General features: G+C 48.9%; 2 protein-coding genes across 2 annotated transcripts; one reads left to right on the forward strand and one right to left on the reverse strand.

Moving 5' to 3' along the window:
- Positions 1–6,586: 6,586 nt before the first annotated feature.
- TRV_01854 (uncharacterized protein) lies at positions 6,587–11,665 on the reverse strand (the record flags this gene model as incomplete). Its single annotated transcript, XM_003023946.1, has 1 exon — positions 6,587–11,665. The coding sequence occupies one exon, from the start codon at positions 11,663–11,665 to the stop codon at positions 6,587–6,589; it is 5,079 nt and encodes a 1,692-aa protein (XP_003023992.1).
- Positions 11,666–13,876: 2,211 nt separating this feature from the next.
- TRV_01855 (uncharacterized protein) lies at positions 13,877–18,077 on the forward strand (the record flags this gene model as incomplete). The annotated part of the gene is made up of 4 exons (XM_003023947.1): positions 13,877–15,750; positions 15,807–16,461; positions 16,553–17,137; positions 17,193–18,077. The coding sequence occupies 4 exons, from the start codon at positions 13,877–13,879 to the stop codon at positions 18,075–18,077; spliced, it is 3,999 nt and encodes a 1,332-aa protein (XP_003023993.1).
- Between the last annotated feature and the right edge of the window lie 298 nt (positions 18,078–18,375).

The raw sequence follows: 18,375 nt of genomic DNA on the forward strand, positions 1-18,375 counted from the left end.
GGAAAGAAGAAGAAGAAGCCCCAAGGGAGATCTTCACAGTTTCTCCATATATATGCATGCCTCCAAGAAGCTTCATGACAAGAAGCGAAGAGGGCTGTCGTTGAAGGTACCTCTGGCCCCAAAGCTTTACCTCGCCGTGCAGTCTCACAGCGGGCATTAGTACTAAAGCAACCACTGGACGGCGTCAAAGCACGATGGCTTGCCTGTAGCGCTCATAAGCAGTATGAAAATAGCTAGCTCCGTAGTCTGTTCGGGAAAGCCGTCAGGAGGAGCTACCGGGCAGAAACGACACGAAGCAAGCCTCCTTTGAGTTATCGCCCTGAGCTCTCCTGGAACTGTGCTCTGCAGTGGGTACCGAGGCCGTGGCTTGCGGGTTTGCTTTTGATGACCTGTCCCCGTTGTACGGCGTCGATACAAGTCCTTGCACATGCGAAGAACTGTTCCGTTCTCGCTGTAACTACTCCGTGAGCTACATGCACAGGACGGAGGAGGAGGATATACTGCGTGCACGACTGTCGTATCCGCATTGAGTACGGATACTCCATAACTATGTCTGCCGATAAAAGGGGGTAGTGCAATTCGCTGGTCACAATGCATCGCCAGAGACATGGGGCCCGGAGGCAGAGCTGAACGGCAGCGCAAGGAACATGTCTGGAAGGAAACGTCACTCTTCTCCAGAGTACGAAGTATGTTCCACTAGTTATACTAGTTATGGATACTCGTGGTCACGGAGTCCCTCTTCCTCTCTCCGCGGCGTGCTACCGTTACCAGCGGCTGCCATTGGCGACAGAGATATACTATCCATGCCTGGCTTGGCAATCTTCTGGCTGCAACTGTTCAACGACGCTGTCACCCAACCGATGGGCAGCCAAGCGGGGAGCAAGGCCGGGGATACATGCTTTAGCCCGCCTCTCGACATATCACTAATGCGGTGAGATTGTGGATTGTGGCTAGTTCGAGTCCATCATCGGAAGCGAGCCAGGCTATAACTAGGCAGAGAGCGTCATTCCGCCGGAAGCATTAGCCGAAGCACTCTTTAAGGCAGCCAAGGGTAATGCGGTTAAAGCGGTTTTCCAATGGCGGGTGTAAGTGCATTGAAAAAGCAAGCCTTTTATACGCTTGTACACCTTGGTGCATCAGATAGTTATGCCTCTACTTCGTATATGAACCTGGATGAATTCCAACGGATGCTTTGCTCCGCAGAGCAGAGCTGCAGTTGAAGACCTTCAGCTTCGCTTCGTGCTGATATCAGGGTTGGGTAACTAGCTATTACCTCTCACTCCCTCGCCCTCGTTCGCAGAAGCCAGAGAACCCGCAACTGTCTGGCGGCCGAAAGAGTGTCAGCCGAGATTCTGGGTTGATCGTCCCCATCACACTAACTATGTACTTAGTTAACTTATAATCACGAGGGCGGATCGGCTTTCCACTGTGGGTTTATCTGTGAATCTCTCCTGAAAGACGGCAGTTACTCCGCAACACGTTTCTCCAGAAGGAAGACGGGCTCCTTAGTTATTGTGACCGAGTGGGCTGAAATCACTGATTCATCACACGGGCAAACACCCTGGGAGCCGCTTTTGCGCCTGGCATTCTCGATTCCAGCCTGGCTGGCTCCATAATAAAATAAGTAGTTAGCTAGTTGTTAGGACTCTATTATTGTGATTGTACTTATGGCCATTCCGTCCGTATAACTAGGGCAGTGCGGAGCCGTCCACATTGCATCTAACACCATCCTAGGTCGGTCGTCGTTCGATTGAGTTCCTAGCTAGGCGGGAATAGTTGGCGGTCCCTTGTTGATATCGTCAGTTGCTATGACTATATGACACGGCAAGGCGGCAGCTCTAACTAGTTAACTAATATAATATCCGAGCATCATATGATCGGGGATCAGAAGGGAGCCAATTTCGACAAGCGATGCTGGGGCCAGGAGAGCTGTCAGAAACTCTGCAACACCATCACATCACCGAGACTGGCCACTGGAACTGTCTCTCTCAAGCTCGCAATACTTAGCACCGTTTCGACAGAGCGTACGACGAAGGCTGTGACAGATCGTCGTGATGGACATTCTTCACGAGGCTCTCGCGGCTAGTTAACACTACGTGATGTCCCTATCCGTTTGACTGTGGCCGGAGAGCAGCCTCCTGACGGCCCGGCACATCCATCGCACAAGCAGGTGAGAGCATCAAGCATCAAGGTATCTGTAGGGACGAAAGCGTTACTTCGAAGAGCCCCCGCATCTTAAAATCCGTTGTTGTTGTTGTTGTTGTTGATGATGATGATTCTCTCTTGATACTACTCCGTACGCGCTCGACAGTATGTACTCCATGTGCATCTGAGCCAAACGCCCACGGTTTAGGCATCCTCAGGCCCACAAGGCAAAGGGGGCGCCCATGAGATCCGTCATGGCCCAAGCAAAGCCTTCCTTTCTTTTCCTCGCTTCATCAGGGCTGGCGCTGGTGTGAAGAGGCCGGCTGGAGAAGAAGAGTGACGTTGCAGGTGAAGCCGCCTCCGTCTCTGCGCAAAATGGCCGCCCAACTTGCCCACCACCAGGGGCGTTCTAGAGGCCAGGAGAGAGGCTGGGAGAACAAGAGGCTGGCTGCGTCCTCCCGCATGCTCCCGCTCTCTAGCCATCCTGTTCGTCTTTGGGGGTTCCCCTAAGCGCCACCCTCTGCCTTTGGCGTTTGGTGGTGCCAATGACTCGTGGACTAGTCAAGCGGAACATATGCACTGCTCGACTGTATTTTGATATCAACTAACGAAAGCGAAGCCCCATCCCCATACCGCCATTCTTGATCGCCCGTGGAGCTGTGAGCTATGTATGATGCTCTGTTCTTGACATGGTGAGGTGGCTATTTGGGCTGTAGCTACGGAAATTATCCTGTCTTCCACTGCGGACTATGTGCAGATCTATCCACCAGCCACGGCTCTTCGCCGCTAACCCCGTCTACCCATTTTATCTATTATTGCTCCGTATTACTCGCGAAACACCAGGAGAGGATACAAGGTGTGCAGCCATACTGGCACACATGTTCAGCCTCAATAGTGGCGTTTGGAGATGGTTTCTTCTTCAGGAGAACAGGGAGTTCTCTCCTCCTGGCCTGCGTTGAAACTGGACCGCAGACGCCTGGGATGGCTGGGAGCAGCCGGAGGGCCACGGCCACGCTGGACACAGGGACAGAGCTCTAGGAATTTCGCCACAAGGAAAGCTCATCTGCGTCGCTGCATGTCCTAGCCATGATGGCCCGCACCCAATGGAGGTTCTCCGGAAAGCGAGTGTTTGTGTCAGTGTTCGCTGTTCAGGCTGCGTTCATGCAGGGGTGCAAATCATGACTACACTACAGGAAGCAGACGGAACACTGGATCCCGATATCGCAAACTGAGCTGTAAATGATAATAATATTCATTGCTATTATTGGTATTACCACAGAAGACGGAGTGCATCTATGGTCTATGGCATGCGTTGGTGGCGACTTGGAAGCAGCTGCGGAATTATATGGACGGCAACACTCTTATGTGAGCAGCTCTCCTGGACGTGGACTATAGTTACCTTCTTCACATTCGGGGGGAACTTGACTACCTACAATAGTCAACTAGCATGCGGAATACTCGGTAGTTGCATCAGCAACACCCCGGGTGATTCTTTCCGTTTAATCTTTGCCCTTCCCCCTCGTTCACCCTACGGATTGTACGGACAAACTTGATATGACACATATATACATTGAAATCCACCCTGGCTGCATCAATAACATACATGCTCCTACGCGGGAGCAGCCGGAGAATATGTACTCCGTGTATACCTTTGAATGCAGGCTTTTGTCCGTCATCATGCTGACGGAATAGATTTCCGGCCGTTCCATTCGTCCCCATCCATTGCATTTTTCAGGATCGGCACCACTAACTACTGCATGGTCCGTCAGAGCAACAGTGCAATGTCCAAGCCATTCAAGTATGCAAAGAGAGTACTCTGTTACAGCTAGTAATTCGCTTGCCTCATGTCTTCTCGTTCAAGGAGAACCTATAGGATTTCGAGAGTGAGCTACGCAAGCGACGACGCAAGGGACAGGGTTAATTAGCACCAGACCCTCTGGCAGGACGAACCTGTACCGCAGCGTGCATACTTTGATCAAGGTAGTTATCTCTCTATAAAAGATTTGGAGAGGTCATGTTCAGGCCTTTCTGTACAGAGCCTGTGCTGCACAATCTCGCTCTGCATATATGGCGGGAATCCATCGCCGCTAGCCCTGATGCTCTATGGAGGTGTTTGCTCATAGAGGGAAGTACACAATCGCTAATTGGTATATATGCTGTGCACATATATGGTGTACAGCGTGGTACGATCCTCTCTTGATGTCTCCCTCTCTTATATTTCCCTCAATTCAGGATTTGATGCGACTAATTTGCCTCTTTAGATCTGTCTGGTGCTTTATATAACCAATCATTCCAAAAAGCACCTTGAGATATTGACACCAGTACCGCGTAAATTCCACTACTTCCTGCAATAAATACTATCTTATAGCCATGGTGGTGACAGCTAACATCAATATAACATCACATATTATCCGGCATCACTTGCAGGAGAGATCTCCTGTTTCCCCAAGGCCTGGATCGCCTGTGGCGCCCTGCTGCCCAACCCCAGTGAAAAGAACGAACATCCGTGAGATGGTGATGCAAGGCATCCTAGCAGACACCCACGCACAGCCCAGTATGCTGGTGTTCTTTATAGGTTTATAGAACTCCATCCATCCCGCAGAAATAGACATTAGTCCCGCACCGCCGATGTGGACGTCCCTTGTCTGGTTATAAATTCCACCCAGGCCTATAATACCCATCAGCAGGAAGGGTGTATTCGACATTAACTAACTAATCGTCGACAAGTCAAGATTTCGAGTTTTCGACCACTTTCGCTTCGATCAGCACGATAATTCTCATCAGTCAGCAGCAGGGAAACTAGTTCTGCTTGAGCAAGGGGGTCAGGCAGCCATTGGCCTAAATATGTACGCCCTCCTCTTTTTACTCCCTCCCCACTCTCGACCCTGCGTTTCTTCCACTCATGAGTCGGGNGAAAAAAAAAAAAAAAAAACGGGAATGAGAAAGAATATCCCATTGGATGCATAGTTAAAAAGAAAAGGAACTTTTGATGGCACTCTTCGATATTCTGCGGTTGGAACTCAAATTTCTCCTCTGGCCGCTCAAGAGCTCTCGAGAAATAAGTATCAGTACGGTGTACTATGTATCTGCCCCAATGTTCTGTATACACATATACATTTACTTACATGGCATCCTTACGCTTCACCCCCATCACCCAAGCCGCTTGAGATCTTCTGTCATCCTCGCATGCACCCCCAAACCTCTACAAGATAGTCGCGGATATAATACTCCTTTCGTGTGGCTAGATTTTAGCTCATGCGGAGTCTTGATGTGCCCCGCCAGCGATCATGTATAAAAGGGCCTTCGTACGGAGTAGTTTATTCAAGATACCTATTATGTAAAAAGTTATCCTTTTTGTTTTTTTCTTCCCTCTCTCATGCTCGAAGGCGTCAAACTGACTCGTTACCTAAGTGCGGAGCAGGTCTGGCTCAATTGGAAAGTTGCATATCCGGACCAGCCACACACAGAGTGTGGACAAAGCCTGGGAGAATCAAGGGGAAGTTAACACTTGTAAACGTCTGTATAGTAAGTTAGCCAACGTAGAACAGTTCAAGAGGGCAGAAAGCAACGCGAACAGTTGTCCAGGATTAACGCCTGCTTCGGTTGCATGGGCATTTTGCTCTCAATTCTGGCCTATCAACAAAAGCCGTCCCCCGCCCCATCCACCTATAGGGCTTGTCATTAAAGAAGAAATATATGCCTTTGGAAGAGGATGACAAGTTAAGCCGACGGTGGGATTGGCCAAACCACTGAGTTCAGTGTGTTGATCCATCCAAGCCCCCATCTACGCTGTGCAACTGCTTGGAGGTGGTGAAGCTTCCGCCGAGATGGAAGTCGACGCGGGAGACGAGGACAGCAGTGGTCAATCGTGTAACCATACAACAGAGTCCACATTAGCTCGTGGAGCGGAGAATAAAGAAAAAAATAGACGAGCAGAATGGTCGGTGGTGATGGAATTGAAATACTGAATGCGAGTAGTTGATTAACGCTATTTGTTAAGACAGTGGTGGAGAATGAAGAAGTGAAAAAAAAAAAAAGGTGATATCGATGGACAAGAAGCGAGCAATGCGGCATATCGAGGGGGGGAGGAAGGGAGAAGAAGAAATACAGCTGAATGGATGAAAACGCTCAAATGCACTTCACGATGCGTCGGTTGTCTCGAACCTCGCTGCATACTAACTAGGTAACTAGCTAGTCAGTGTTTAGATAAGGTGAGAGAAACGAAAACAAGACTAAAAAGAAACACAGTGCATAAGTGATGCGCTCTACACAGTGTCGGTTGACCAAGGCAATGTGACGGGGATATAGTTTTGCTTTTGTTGTAGATTTCTGAGGCGCAGGACCGTATTTGTTTTGATACCATGTTTCCATAACGATGACGGTAATGGAGCCCACCGGCGAGGAATATGAGATGCCCTCCTTGCAGGCTGCCGTTGGGAACCTATCTCTTTCTCCGAATGCGATGTTCTCTTCCCCTCTTGGACTTCTTTCTTTGCTTATCGGCCGGAAGCACGAGAGGCTCGTCTCTGAGGTTCCACTCCATAAAGCGAAGCAAGTAGTCATCGATATGGCCGACATGGGATTCAGAATCGTCAACTTCAACGGCATGGCGGTCATCGGGGGTTGCGGATACTGAAACCGGATATGTACTGCCGTTTGCGTGTGATACAGAACGTTCATACTCGCCTGGTTCGGTGGGTGCAGGGGTCCCCAGCAGACTTTGGGTGGTTGGCTGCTGCTGTCCTTGTGCTGCTGCGGGAGTCTGAGGAGTGCTAACATTGTCAAAGTTACTGTCGTCAACAGTCTGCTCAAGCTCTTTTTCGGCCGTCTTTGCAGCGTCAATGTCTTCCTTATCCTCGGCTTGCTCGAAAATGCGAGATGAAGTCCCATGAACCTTGGTATCCAGGACCCTGTCCATGGCTGCACCGGCCTCGTCATGGCCTTCGCCCAACTCTTCGTCCCCTAGTATACCGCTGACGTCGAGCCTATTGAGATAATCCGTAGTGAACTCTCCTTCTTGTATCACCACATCATCCAACATCCTTTTCTGGTTTGCTTTACGTAGGATATTTGACTCAATCGTGTACTCAGAAACAAATCTGTAGATGTGCACATCTCGGGTTTGACCAATCCGGTGACAGCGGTCCTGACATTGTTTGTCCATCGCTGGATTCCAATCCAAGTCGTAAAATATGACGGTGTCTGCTCCTGTTAAGTTGATGCCTAGACCACCCGAACGACTTGAAAGGATGAACGCCAATATACGTGTATCATTGTTAAACCGCTCCGTTAAGAGCTGCCGCTGTTCTATCTTTGTAGAGCCATCTAATCGGAGGTACCGATGACCATGAATATTCAAGAACTGCTCTAGAATGTCCAACATTTTGGTCATCTGGGTGAAGATCAAAGCTCGGTGACCACCAGCCTGGAGTTTCCGAAGTAGTTTATCAAGCTGCTGAAGTTTCCCACAATCGTATTGCAGTAATCGCTTGTCTGGAAAGGCAATTGATAGTCGCATTTGGGCCTCATGGAACGGGTCATATGCAGGAATTCGTTGTGAACGGGTGAAGTAGCGTGATGTGATGGGTGTGAGTGTAGCTGCGGTAACTCCGTGGGCGACGGCAGCTGGGGTGAGACATGCGAATTTTTGTACCAATGGTTCCATCATTAGTGATGTTGATTCTACGGATCGTATCATAGAGGCAAGTACCAAGGACTTATTCGAGAGCCAGTCGAGGAGTAATTTTCGTGGTGGTCGATGCCTGGTTTCTGGTTGTAGGGGAGCAACAATGGTAAGTTTGTCGATAAGGTTCTGGCCATACATCGGACGTTGGCCATGGCGCTTGGATTCGAAGTACAGACATCTTTCCAGCTCCCTCATACGGGACTTCCGAGCATTGTTGTCCATGGAGCGTAAGGTTGACTGTACAGTGGATCCGTCAAAGCTCATGTCCCAGTTTGTCCGGTTATATTGTCGCTGTCGAAGAGAATTCAATGGGTTGTATGCCATAATCCGGGCGCAATCTTCCACCAACATCTTTGAGCCCTGCTCCCGAGAGATCGGAGCAAGGTTCAAGAAGTCGAAGTCCAGCTTCTCCAACACATCTTCCTTCAGCAATCGTCGACGAATAAGAAGGTCTTTGATTTCGAAATCTGACACAACAGAGCCGGGCATGGCAAACGATGTACTGATCGGCCGCGTTTCAAACAGGTCGGGATGGTTGCAAACTTTCCGAAGCTGCATCAGGCAGTTGATGATGGAAAGATAGTTCCCAGAAGCTAGGGTCTCCTTCGTTTGAGCACGAGACATAAACCCATCGTACAGATATCTCTGGCGTTTTGATAAGCGGCAGGCAACAACATGCTCATATTTTGCCGGCATTTGTTTCTCAACATCCACCTTAAGACGCCGCAGAATGTACGGTCTTAGAATAGTATGCAGTTTCGAAACCACTGCTTTGGCCTCGTCATCCATCGTTTCTCTTCCGTGCTCTAAGATTTGTTCGACCGGGCGACGGAACCATTCTGAAAAATTTCGAAGGTCTGCAAATCCTTCAATGCCGTTGCCGTCTTCATCCGATGGCATGAGGAAGAATAGAAGTGACCATAGTTCTGTCAAGTTGTTCTGTAGTGGCGTCCCCGTAAGTAGCAGCCTTGCCTGAGTCTTGAAAGTAAGCAGTGTTTGCCATCTTTGAGACCTGAAGTTTTTGATATTGTGGGCTTCATCAAGCACCATATAGTGCCAGTTTCGTCGTCTGAAAATTTGCTGATCCTGAAGGACAAGTTGGTATGAAGTAATGCAGACGTGCCAACGGTCATTGTCCATCCAACCTTTTCGCTTCTGCCTTCGCTCTTCCTGGGTGCCATAATAAGTCAGTATTTTAAAACCCGGACACCACTTTTTGAACTCCATCTCCCAATTTAGCATGACACTGGTTGGAACTATGACGAGGTGTGGGCCCCAAACTTCATGCTCTACAGCTAAATGAGCTAGAAGTGCTATTGTCTGAATTGTTTTTCCTAAGCCCATCTCGTCTGCAAGAATGCCGTTTATATTGCTAGCATATAGACCAGCTAGCCAGTCAAGGCCAAAGTGCTGATATTCGCGTAGCTTTCCTCGGAGAAGATGGGGGATAGGTGTCTTGATACCGGTCTTTTCTACCGCTGATGCTGTTTCACCAGCATCTGTATTTTTAGGACTCCTGGCCTGGGTCGTCGGACTCTGCTGCTCCTCCGCAAAGGTCGCTTCGGTAAATGCCTGGTGATCTATGGTATTATCATTTGTGTCTAGTGCCAGAGTTGTTGCCTCTCCTAGATCAGTGTCCAGCATGGGGGTATCCTCGTCATCAGGCCTCTTTCCCGGGCATTTCATCATAACATGAGCCTGTTTGTCACTTATGTCTGCATTGTCAGGAGTGCTGGAGACGCCACTTACGGCCGGACTATTGGCGTCTTGAGTGGTGTTATTTGAGACTTCAGAAGCCTTAGTGCCGTTTGGGATGATGGTTTCGGCCTTGGAAAAAAAGCCCAACAAACCTCCTCTGCCATCGTCATTCGCATCGCTTTCCTCACTATCACTGGCATCATCAGTGTATCCCTCTTCGACCCCTACATCACTATCACCCATGTCGTCATCCATGTCAGTGGACTCATCGGATTCATCGAGTAGCAAGGGATCGACCTCCTCTAGCTTGACGTAGCTTTGCTCCTGCTCTCTTAATGTTTCTTTGATATAGCTCTCTTCGCCTGGCGTAGCCTTTCGGTCTTCATCTAGGTCCTCTTCGTCATCTTCATCTTGGTCCTCATTTTCATTTCCTTCTTCTCCGTCTTCACTCTCATCACTGGAGTCGCCAGAGAGCACGGAAACGTCCATAGCCGCAAGATTCGCATACTTTGCACGAAGAGCTTCTGGGGTTAGTTGTTCATCATCATCGTCATCCAGCCCTTGATTGCTTTCAGATTCTGAGCCCGAAGATGACATGTTACTGTCATCTTCAGAATCTTCAGTTTTGCTAGATGTGGTTTCTCCCTCGTCAGTCTCATCTTCCTCATCTTCTTCCAGTTCGCCTGTTCCAATCCGATCTGACCTCCTTCTCTCAAATAAGGCTGTTGATTTCTTCAATGCATTATTCAAGGCAAGCTGCTCTTCCATCTTACGCTCTTGTTCCCAAATAGCTAGCCTGGCATTATCAACTTCAGCGCGGACTAGATCGAACTGCCGTTGCAGATCTTTAATTAACTGTCGGCGTTTCTGGCGGAGTTCATTGTGTTGTTCTCTAAGAATATCTTCGGGGGCCTTGTTTCGCTTTTTCCATGCATCTGCACACCAGTGTGCAAATAACCTAGCAAGATTTCTATGGTGCTTACGCTCCTTGTCAAGTAGCTTTTTGAAGTATAATGCGTGGGCTACAAAGTGATCTTGATGTGAATATTGACGGGGAGGGAGCTCTTCAGGATCCGTCAGGTAAAATGAGCAACGTTCTTTGCTCAGGATTTGGTTAGGCTTTCCTGCCTCCTGTAGCCGTAAGCGAACCTGAGCCTCCTGAAGGGCCTCCTGCGGAGTAGAGAAATGGGTATCTTCATCACCAGGTGTAGTCTTATATAACCATTCATAAAAGGATGAGTACTTTTTAGGAGGGAGAATGTGTAAGGGGTGCTGGACTTCTATCGAAGGCATTTTAACGCGGAACCGAAGTCTCGGGAGCTTCTGGGCTGCTCCATCATCTCTGTCCCTCACCTCGGACCGACTCCAGCGCTGCTGGTCTCCATTCTCTTGCTTCATAACTCCTGCGCCGTCACTCTGTCTTCGCCGAGGCCTTCCTGGTTTACGCTTCGGTGGAGGATCTGACGGAGAATTCGGGCCAACAGTGGTAGAGGATCGTGTAATGTCAGAGACGCGCCGCTGGGATAAAGGCTGAAGCTGAGAGGCACTTTTCGCAAATCCTGAAGCCGCTTTAGATATTACTGCGCGTCTGGAGGTACCATTTGGAGAAGAAGCTGGATCCACGCCATTATTGGAATTGCTGCCTCCGAGCACACGTCTACCATTTATCTCTGGTCTTGCGGCCACGGTGGGCGAAGCAGAGCTGCCACGTCCCTGGCTCCAGCCCTGAATTGTCTTGTTAACAGGCCCCTTGTGCACTGGTGACTGTGTACGTCGCGGATCACCTTCGGGTAACATCTCGATAGGTATCATGTTTGTTCTGGTCGACCGCCGCTTGCCGTCTTCCATAAATGAGGTAGGTCCATCGAATCCGGCGCGTTTCCATGGTGGAGAAGGCGGTCGTGGTGTGCTTCTACCTGAAGTGCCCGCAAGCTTCCGCCGCTTTGATGGCGGTCCATTAAGCTGGTCGTGTTTCGCGACGCCGTTATTATTAGAAGTATTCGAGTCTAGCCGTGGCTGTTGGGTGGGAGTATCCGCAGGCGTCGAAGGGCTGGCTATGCGTTGAAGGTCGCGATCATATTCAGGAGTCGAAGTATCGCGACTGTGTCCCCTGCCGTTCGGCGTGCCGTTTTGCATGTCTTGTCACTAAAGAAAGGAAAAAAAAAAAAAATTGAATGGGGGGAAACAGGAAAATAAGCTAGGAAAAAGACCCTAACCCGTGGTATCTGGGCGAATATGCGGTCAAATCTTCCAAGTCTCCCATCAATCGATAGATCTATGTCCGTCGAGGGCACACACGAAATCTGGCATCGTTATCGGCAAAGCTGCGTTGCTGGCGGGCTTAAAGATGGCTGAGTCTGAGGATTTGGCGGGAAGTCGTTAATTTTCGCCGCTGCAGCTCGCGAGACCACTAATTAGCTGACTAATCAAGACATTGTTGACTAAGCAAAGGTCGGAAACTCAAGCGAACAGAAAGAAAGGACCTCAAGCAAAGACCGACGACGACAGAAGCAACCACCTAGCAGACACTACACGCACGACAGCGACAGCAAGCGGACAAGTTGCCAATGGTGAGTGGTCTCCGTCCCTGAGGGCGGCAGGGGCTGGCTACGGCGGCTTTACTGACGAGCGGGAGCAGATGCTGTCGAGACGAGTCCTGTCGGCGGCGCGAGCGCCAGCGCTGGCTCGCATGCCAACGGCCCCCAGAATCACAGCGACACAAGTCAGATATGCCTCTCAGGCCGAGATACAGGATCCGGGAATGGTTTGTCACCAGCATTCAGGCGCTTGACCCTAGCGAGGTAGTGGAGGACGACCTGTGTTCGGGGCTGACTCTTGTGGTTTATAGAATGGGGGATATGAGAACCCTCCAGCAGTGAAGCGCCAATTCCGTGACCCAAATGCCGGGTGGTGGGATCCCCAGGATAAACGGAACTTCGGCGAGCCGGTCCATGAAGACAACGACATCTTGACAACATTCAGCCCGGAGGAGTACAATCACTTCAAGGCTCCCAAGGCCTTTTTCCTGCTCGGCTGTTCCATAGCCAGCGTGTTCGCCTTTTCTGGCATCGTTAGCCTCTTCTATCCGGATAAGCCCAGCGCGCCCCGGACATTCCCAGACGGTCTTGAGACTGAGCTGGGTGGGCCCAATGCCGTATCTGTGAGTGTGATGGCTAATTTCCAGATTCAAACAGTGACCTCTTAGCTGATATTATTTACCCTGTTTCTTTTATTACTTTATAGGCGAGAAAACCCCATGAGGATAGCTGGTGATGACCGAAAAGGCTATTGTACTTGTATATAAAAAGACAGCCTAGAGATCCAATCACAGAGACCTTGCGAAAGCGTGATGACCCTGTTGTACTATATTACTAGTGAGCCCATTTTGCTTCAGAGGGCCATGGCCATCAAAATGGCAATATAACAGCGATATTGCCTCGCCATACTCATACAACTCATCAGATACTACCCAGGTGATTTGTGATGCAGCAATAGTCTTGAGAGAGAAAGAGCATAGCAACTCATGCTTTGTGGCTTCGACTTGAAGGACCAATTGACCACTGCAGGCAGAGCCCAGTAAATAAAACACCCAGGCATGTAATGTTATACTTCTTCTAGGAGGGAGCTCTGAGATGCAATATACATACGTAATAAAAGGACGTAGAACCTGCCGGAGGCGGAGATTTTCGATTTTTGTCGTCCGCATCTTGATTGATATAAATATGAAGCTATCTTCGCTGCAGGGGGGCCGGCAACAAGCCACAAATATTAGATCTGACACACTACGTCAGAGGCCAAAATCCACATCTTCCCCCCTGGACAGCGACATCAACAACCCCGTCCTGTTTCTTCTGCTAGTTTGTATTCCTCTAGTTTCGTTTATCTGGTAGCTCGAGGTGTTTTCCACCCGATTCGACCTGAGCACCACAGGGGCTTCACTTTTCCTTCTCACCGAACGCTGGATGGGCGTGGTTCTCCGGTTTGCCCTGTAACGTGACGCCAGCTGTGTTTTCTCTCTGCCATCACCAAACAAACAAGCAAATCAGCATCATCCCGAGGACTTCATACTCCCTTCTCTTCATCTCTTTGCCTCTCCATACAGGTAACCGAAGCCACGTTCCATCTCTTGACATGAGACCTTATACTGAATGAACACTGGGTCTTCTCTAGATCTATGCGCGACGCCGACGTTGACAAACTGCCACCCCCTGGACATTGGATCACGAAGCTCTGATGAGCGTGAGCACCAGCGAGACGACTTACATGTCCAGCACCAAAAGACACTCTGTGGGCGGCATCAGACGCGTGGATAGCCCGAGCAATAATGTCCGGCGCCACTCTCGAAATATGTCTGCTGCCCGCCGGCGCCGAGTTAGCAGTAACGATGCCTATACTTATGCCCTTCGGGTAGCCTTCTTAGCCTATCTTCTTCAGGCGCGAACGAAGAGAGTGCAGGCTGCTCCCCCTCCGCCTCGGCCACAGTCACTCAACCGAGCTTCAACCTCGTTTCATGACCTGATGAAAGACTTCAGCTTGGTGCGGGACTCGAAAAGTACCAGGTTCCCTCATGGGTTCATCAGCGAGCTCGAAAGACGACTGACGGGTGTCCTGATCGGCAGGGAGCATAGAAAGGAATTCCAGGATTCTACAGTGAAAAGGACTTTTGGGGCCTTCCTAAACTCATTAAAGGAGCAGACATTCAAGAAACGGATGGAAAAGGACAGGCGCGTCGAGGATCTGGTGCTTATTTTCTTCTCAAATGCAACTAAGGAGCTGTCCAAGGGAAAGGCCCCGGAAGACACTAGCTGGAAACTGATGGTGGATCGCCATGTTGCGTTGTTTGTCCGGCTTATCACTTTCATTCTAAAGGACCATGACTGGATCAAAGACCGACCCGAGCTCGCAAGCAGGCTTGCAACACTAGAAAGCAAACTGCTTGCCCATGACCAGAATCTTACAGTATCTTCTCAAAGGGATAGCCATACCATTGAAGTTGCGGTTCCACTTAGCTATGATGTAAAGGACATGCCTCTAGTGCTGACTGTTGCAAAGGCATTTGGTTTACGGAATTCCCAGGTCCAGTCGGATATTAACAAGAACAAAGATTCCTGGACTGGGAAGGAAGCACTGCAGGATTTAAAGCTATATCAAGCACACCTTAATCTCAATACTGGGGGTACTCTCTCCGTAGCCGATTTCGAGGTTGAAGAGGGATATGAGGCATGGAGAAAGGCAGAGGGGCCGGACCTCTCACAGATGATGCTGGCCATAATCCAATCCAACCCAGAGCTTGCAAAGAGTACAGGTGCAACCTTACCACAATTCAATGCTCAGCTGGCGGACAACCCAACTGAGGAAGACATAAACCTGGATCCGTATCCCAATGCATCGGAAGGCTCATCTTACGTGATCGACCAGCCGGTGGATATGAGCTCATTATCTCTGGAGGAACAGCCTTATGAGCACCCTGACACAAACTTGTTCACTTTCATACCCCCGGATCCACGATCTTATTACCGGTTTTTGCTAAGCCAACTGCTCACACATGATCTCAGTGACCAGTCTCTTGAGGCATCGGAGGCTACCTCAGAAACTCCAGCTTCAAAATTACTATCCAAGCAGTCGACAGAGTTGCTTAATGAAATATGCCTACGCTGGAGGATACCTAACTTCACCCGAGTAGTTCTTTTTCTGGATGTCATTCGGGAAAAGTACGTGGACCAGGAAATTAGCTTAGACACCCTCGATTCAGCATTCTCGTTTGTCAAGGATCCTCCACCGACCAAAAATAAGCGTGCCAGCATAGTCATAGCACCCATATTGTACGATAGGAACAAATGGACACAGGCGGATATATTCTGCATGCAACGTGTCATAGCTGGAATACATGAGGGTTTGCTACGACAGCTGTACGAAACAATGATGTCCTGCTACGAAACAAAAATTCCGCCAATTGGACCCGTGATGTATGTTCTAGAGAATCACGTCGAATCTGATCCGTACTTTGTGGAGAGTACGGAGGAGCGGGAGAGGTTTCGGGAGTATGCCTCCGAAGGGCTCCTAGAAAAAGCCAAAGCCATCTACCAGGAGGCCCTAAATAAAGAGATTCCCCCTGAGCAGCATGAGTGGGAGTTCCACCACGTTATCCAGCTCGGCAAGGCTGTTATGAAAGTCTGTCAGCGGATACAAAAGCGCTACAGGAAGAATCCCGATATACAAGGGTGAGCTACCTTCTGGAAATTTTGCCAAGAGGATATACTAATCATTCTATTCACAGTGTTAATCCTATTACTGTCCTGGTTAATTATATTCTCCCTGTGTATGCTGAAGATGCAAGGGATATGATCATTCGGATAATGGAACAAGCGCAGGAAAAGAACGAGCATATTGAAATGCAAGATGGATTCGATTTATACAGTGAACTTTCTAACATTCGACAAACTTACATTGAGGCCCTTCCTGGCGAATCATTCCCTTTTCACCTTGAGGATCTGCTAGCGGAATTTGTCTGGCGCTGGATTCAGGTTACAGATGCCAAAATGAATGACTGGGTAAACCAAGCAGTTAAACAGGATAATTTCAAAGTCCAAACGGATTCTCCTGGTGAGATACCCACAGAAGAACAACGGCATAGTGTTTCAGTAACAGACGTGTTCCGGTCATTCAACCAGGTTGTGGACCATATAGTGCAATTGAATTGGGACGATGATGTAGGATATGCGAAGTTCATGACGGCTATTTCGCGGTCGATTGGTAATGGAATGGCAAGATATTGCGAAATTTTGGAGGGACTATTTAGTCGCGAGATGGACAGATTAACACCGGAGCAAGAAGCTGCTGCAAGACAGACAAAGCAGGAAAAGTGGATGCAAATGGCAAAGGATGCTTGGAGTAGCAAGGAAAAGGTTGAACCATTTCAATTCTTTCCAGAGGTATGGTAACATCTACTTGCTCCACTATCTATTCTCCTTCCATATCCTTGCCAAATTAAAGGAAACGACTGCTGACAGTAACCTCTCATAGTCCTTTGTGAAACTCAATAACATTGAGTATGCACTGCAGAAATTCGACCAGCTGGAACGTGACATTAACGTTGATGCGTGCGCCGAGGTGCTGGCAAAGAACGCACCACCTTTAGCGAAGAGGCAACGCAAGATAAGCAATTATGTCTTTACTGTCAAAATTGTTGAGGCCGAAGACTTGAAAGGCTGCGATCTTGACGGCCTAAGTGACCCATATGTTGTATTAACCGATGAATACCAGAAGCGAATTTCCAAATCGCGTATTATCTACAACAATCTCAACCCACGATGGGACGATACGGTAGATATCATGACAAAAGGCCCACTGAACATTATTGCAACAATATGGGACTGGGACGCTGTTGGAGACCACGATTACGTTGGTAGAACATCAATGAAGCTAGACCCTGTGCATTTTGCTGATTTCGCACCACGGGACTACTGGCTGGACCTGGATACCCAAGGAAGGTTACTCCTAAGGGTTAGCATGGAAGGAGAGCGGGATGATATACAGTTTTATTTTGGCAAGGCTTTCCGTACGCTTAAGAGAACGGAAAAGGATATGACGAGAAAGATTACAGAAAAGGTAAGACTTACTCACATCAAATATTCAACATGTTAGGTGTTAACATGGTGTATAGCTATCGGCGTATATCAATCACTGCCTGTCACGGCGAGCTCTTAAAGCCCTTCTTTCCCGTGGCATCAGCATGTCGACGGTTTCTAGTTATTTTAATCGAAACCGGACACAGTCAAGCCAAGCGCCGACGCAAGCTGAGGTTGAGAACGCTCTTGCACCTCTTTTTACATATTTCGATGACAACTTTTCAATAATGAATCAAACGCTTACAGGCCCTGCTATGCGCACCGTTATGGCTCGACTGTGGAAAGAAGTCCTTTCTACCGTTGAATCTCTCCTTGTCCCACCATTATCTGACAAACCGTCCAATCAAAAGCCACTCACGCAGCTGGAACTTGATATAGTTCAAACCTGGCTTGGATTACTCCTCGCCTTTTTCAACGCCGTTGATGAAGAAACAGGAGAAGCCAATGGGGTACCAATGGATGTCCTCAAAAGCCCTAAGTATCATGAGATACAGACGCTGTTTTATTTCTATTTTGAACCGACGGAGCAGCTGATCCGTACCTCGGAGCGCATGGCCAGTGCCACTGCTGCTAGGCAGCAGGCGAACCGTAACCGCCTCTCCGCCTCAACCATGGCTCTAGGTGTTCCGGGGTTCGCTGGAGTTCTCTCCACCCGACGAGGGAAGAGTATCTTTCTATCTCGCAACCTGGGAACAATGAAAAAAGCGAAAGAGGAGAAGCGGCGCGAGGCCCAGGCCGAGCCTAACGATGATATGATATTAAGGATTCTTAGAATGCGAGTGGAAGCCGCTGGTTATCTTCGAGATCGAAGCAGGCAGAAGGAGCGGCTGGCAACGGCAGCTGCTGCAGACCTGATTGTTAAGCAGAGTCTGATGGCTGGCACTGGAGGTCGCATGTCAGGAACTTTGCCACGGTATTGAAGTACTACGAATAATGTTTTCCTCTCCCACTGTCTCTCTTTTTATTACGACTTTTTTTTGGCGCCGGAATTAGTATAACATCTCGTTCGGGCGCAGGATGGTTGCATGAATGTGATACGCGCTGGGATAATGGAGATGGTATACCAATTTTTCGTTATTATTTGTCCTGGCACATAATAGTATCAATTAGTCCTATAGAGGATTTATATCGTCCTATAATTCATGACTTTCTATATATACATATGTGTGTATGCCATTGTATGTTTTTCATCATTCAGTTATATAATTGATATTGTTT

This window comes from Trichophyton verrucosum, assembly GCF_000151505.1.
Source record: "Trichophyton verrucosum HKI 0517 chromosome Unknown contig00179_1.f1.exp, whole genome shotgun sequence".
Classification (NCBI taxonomy): Eukaryota; Fungi; Ascomycota; class Eurotiomycetes; order Onygenales; family Arthrodermataceae; genus Trichophyton; species Trichophyton verrucosum.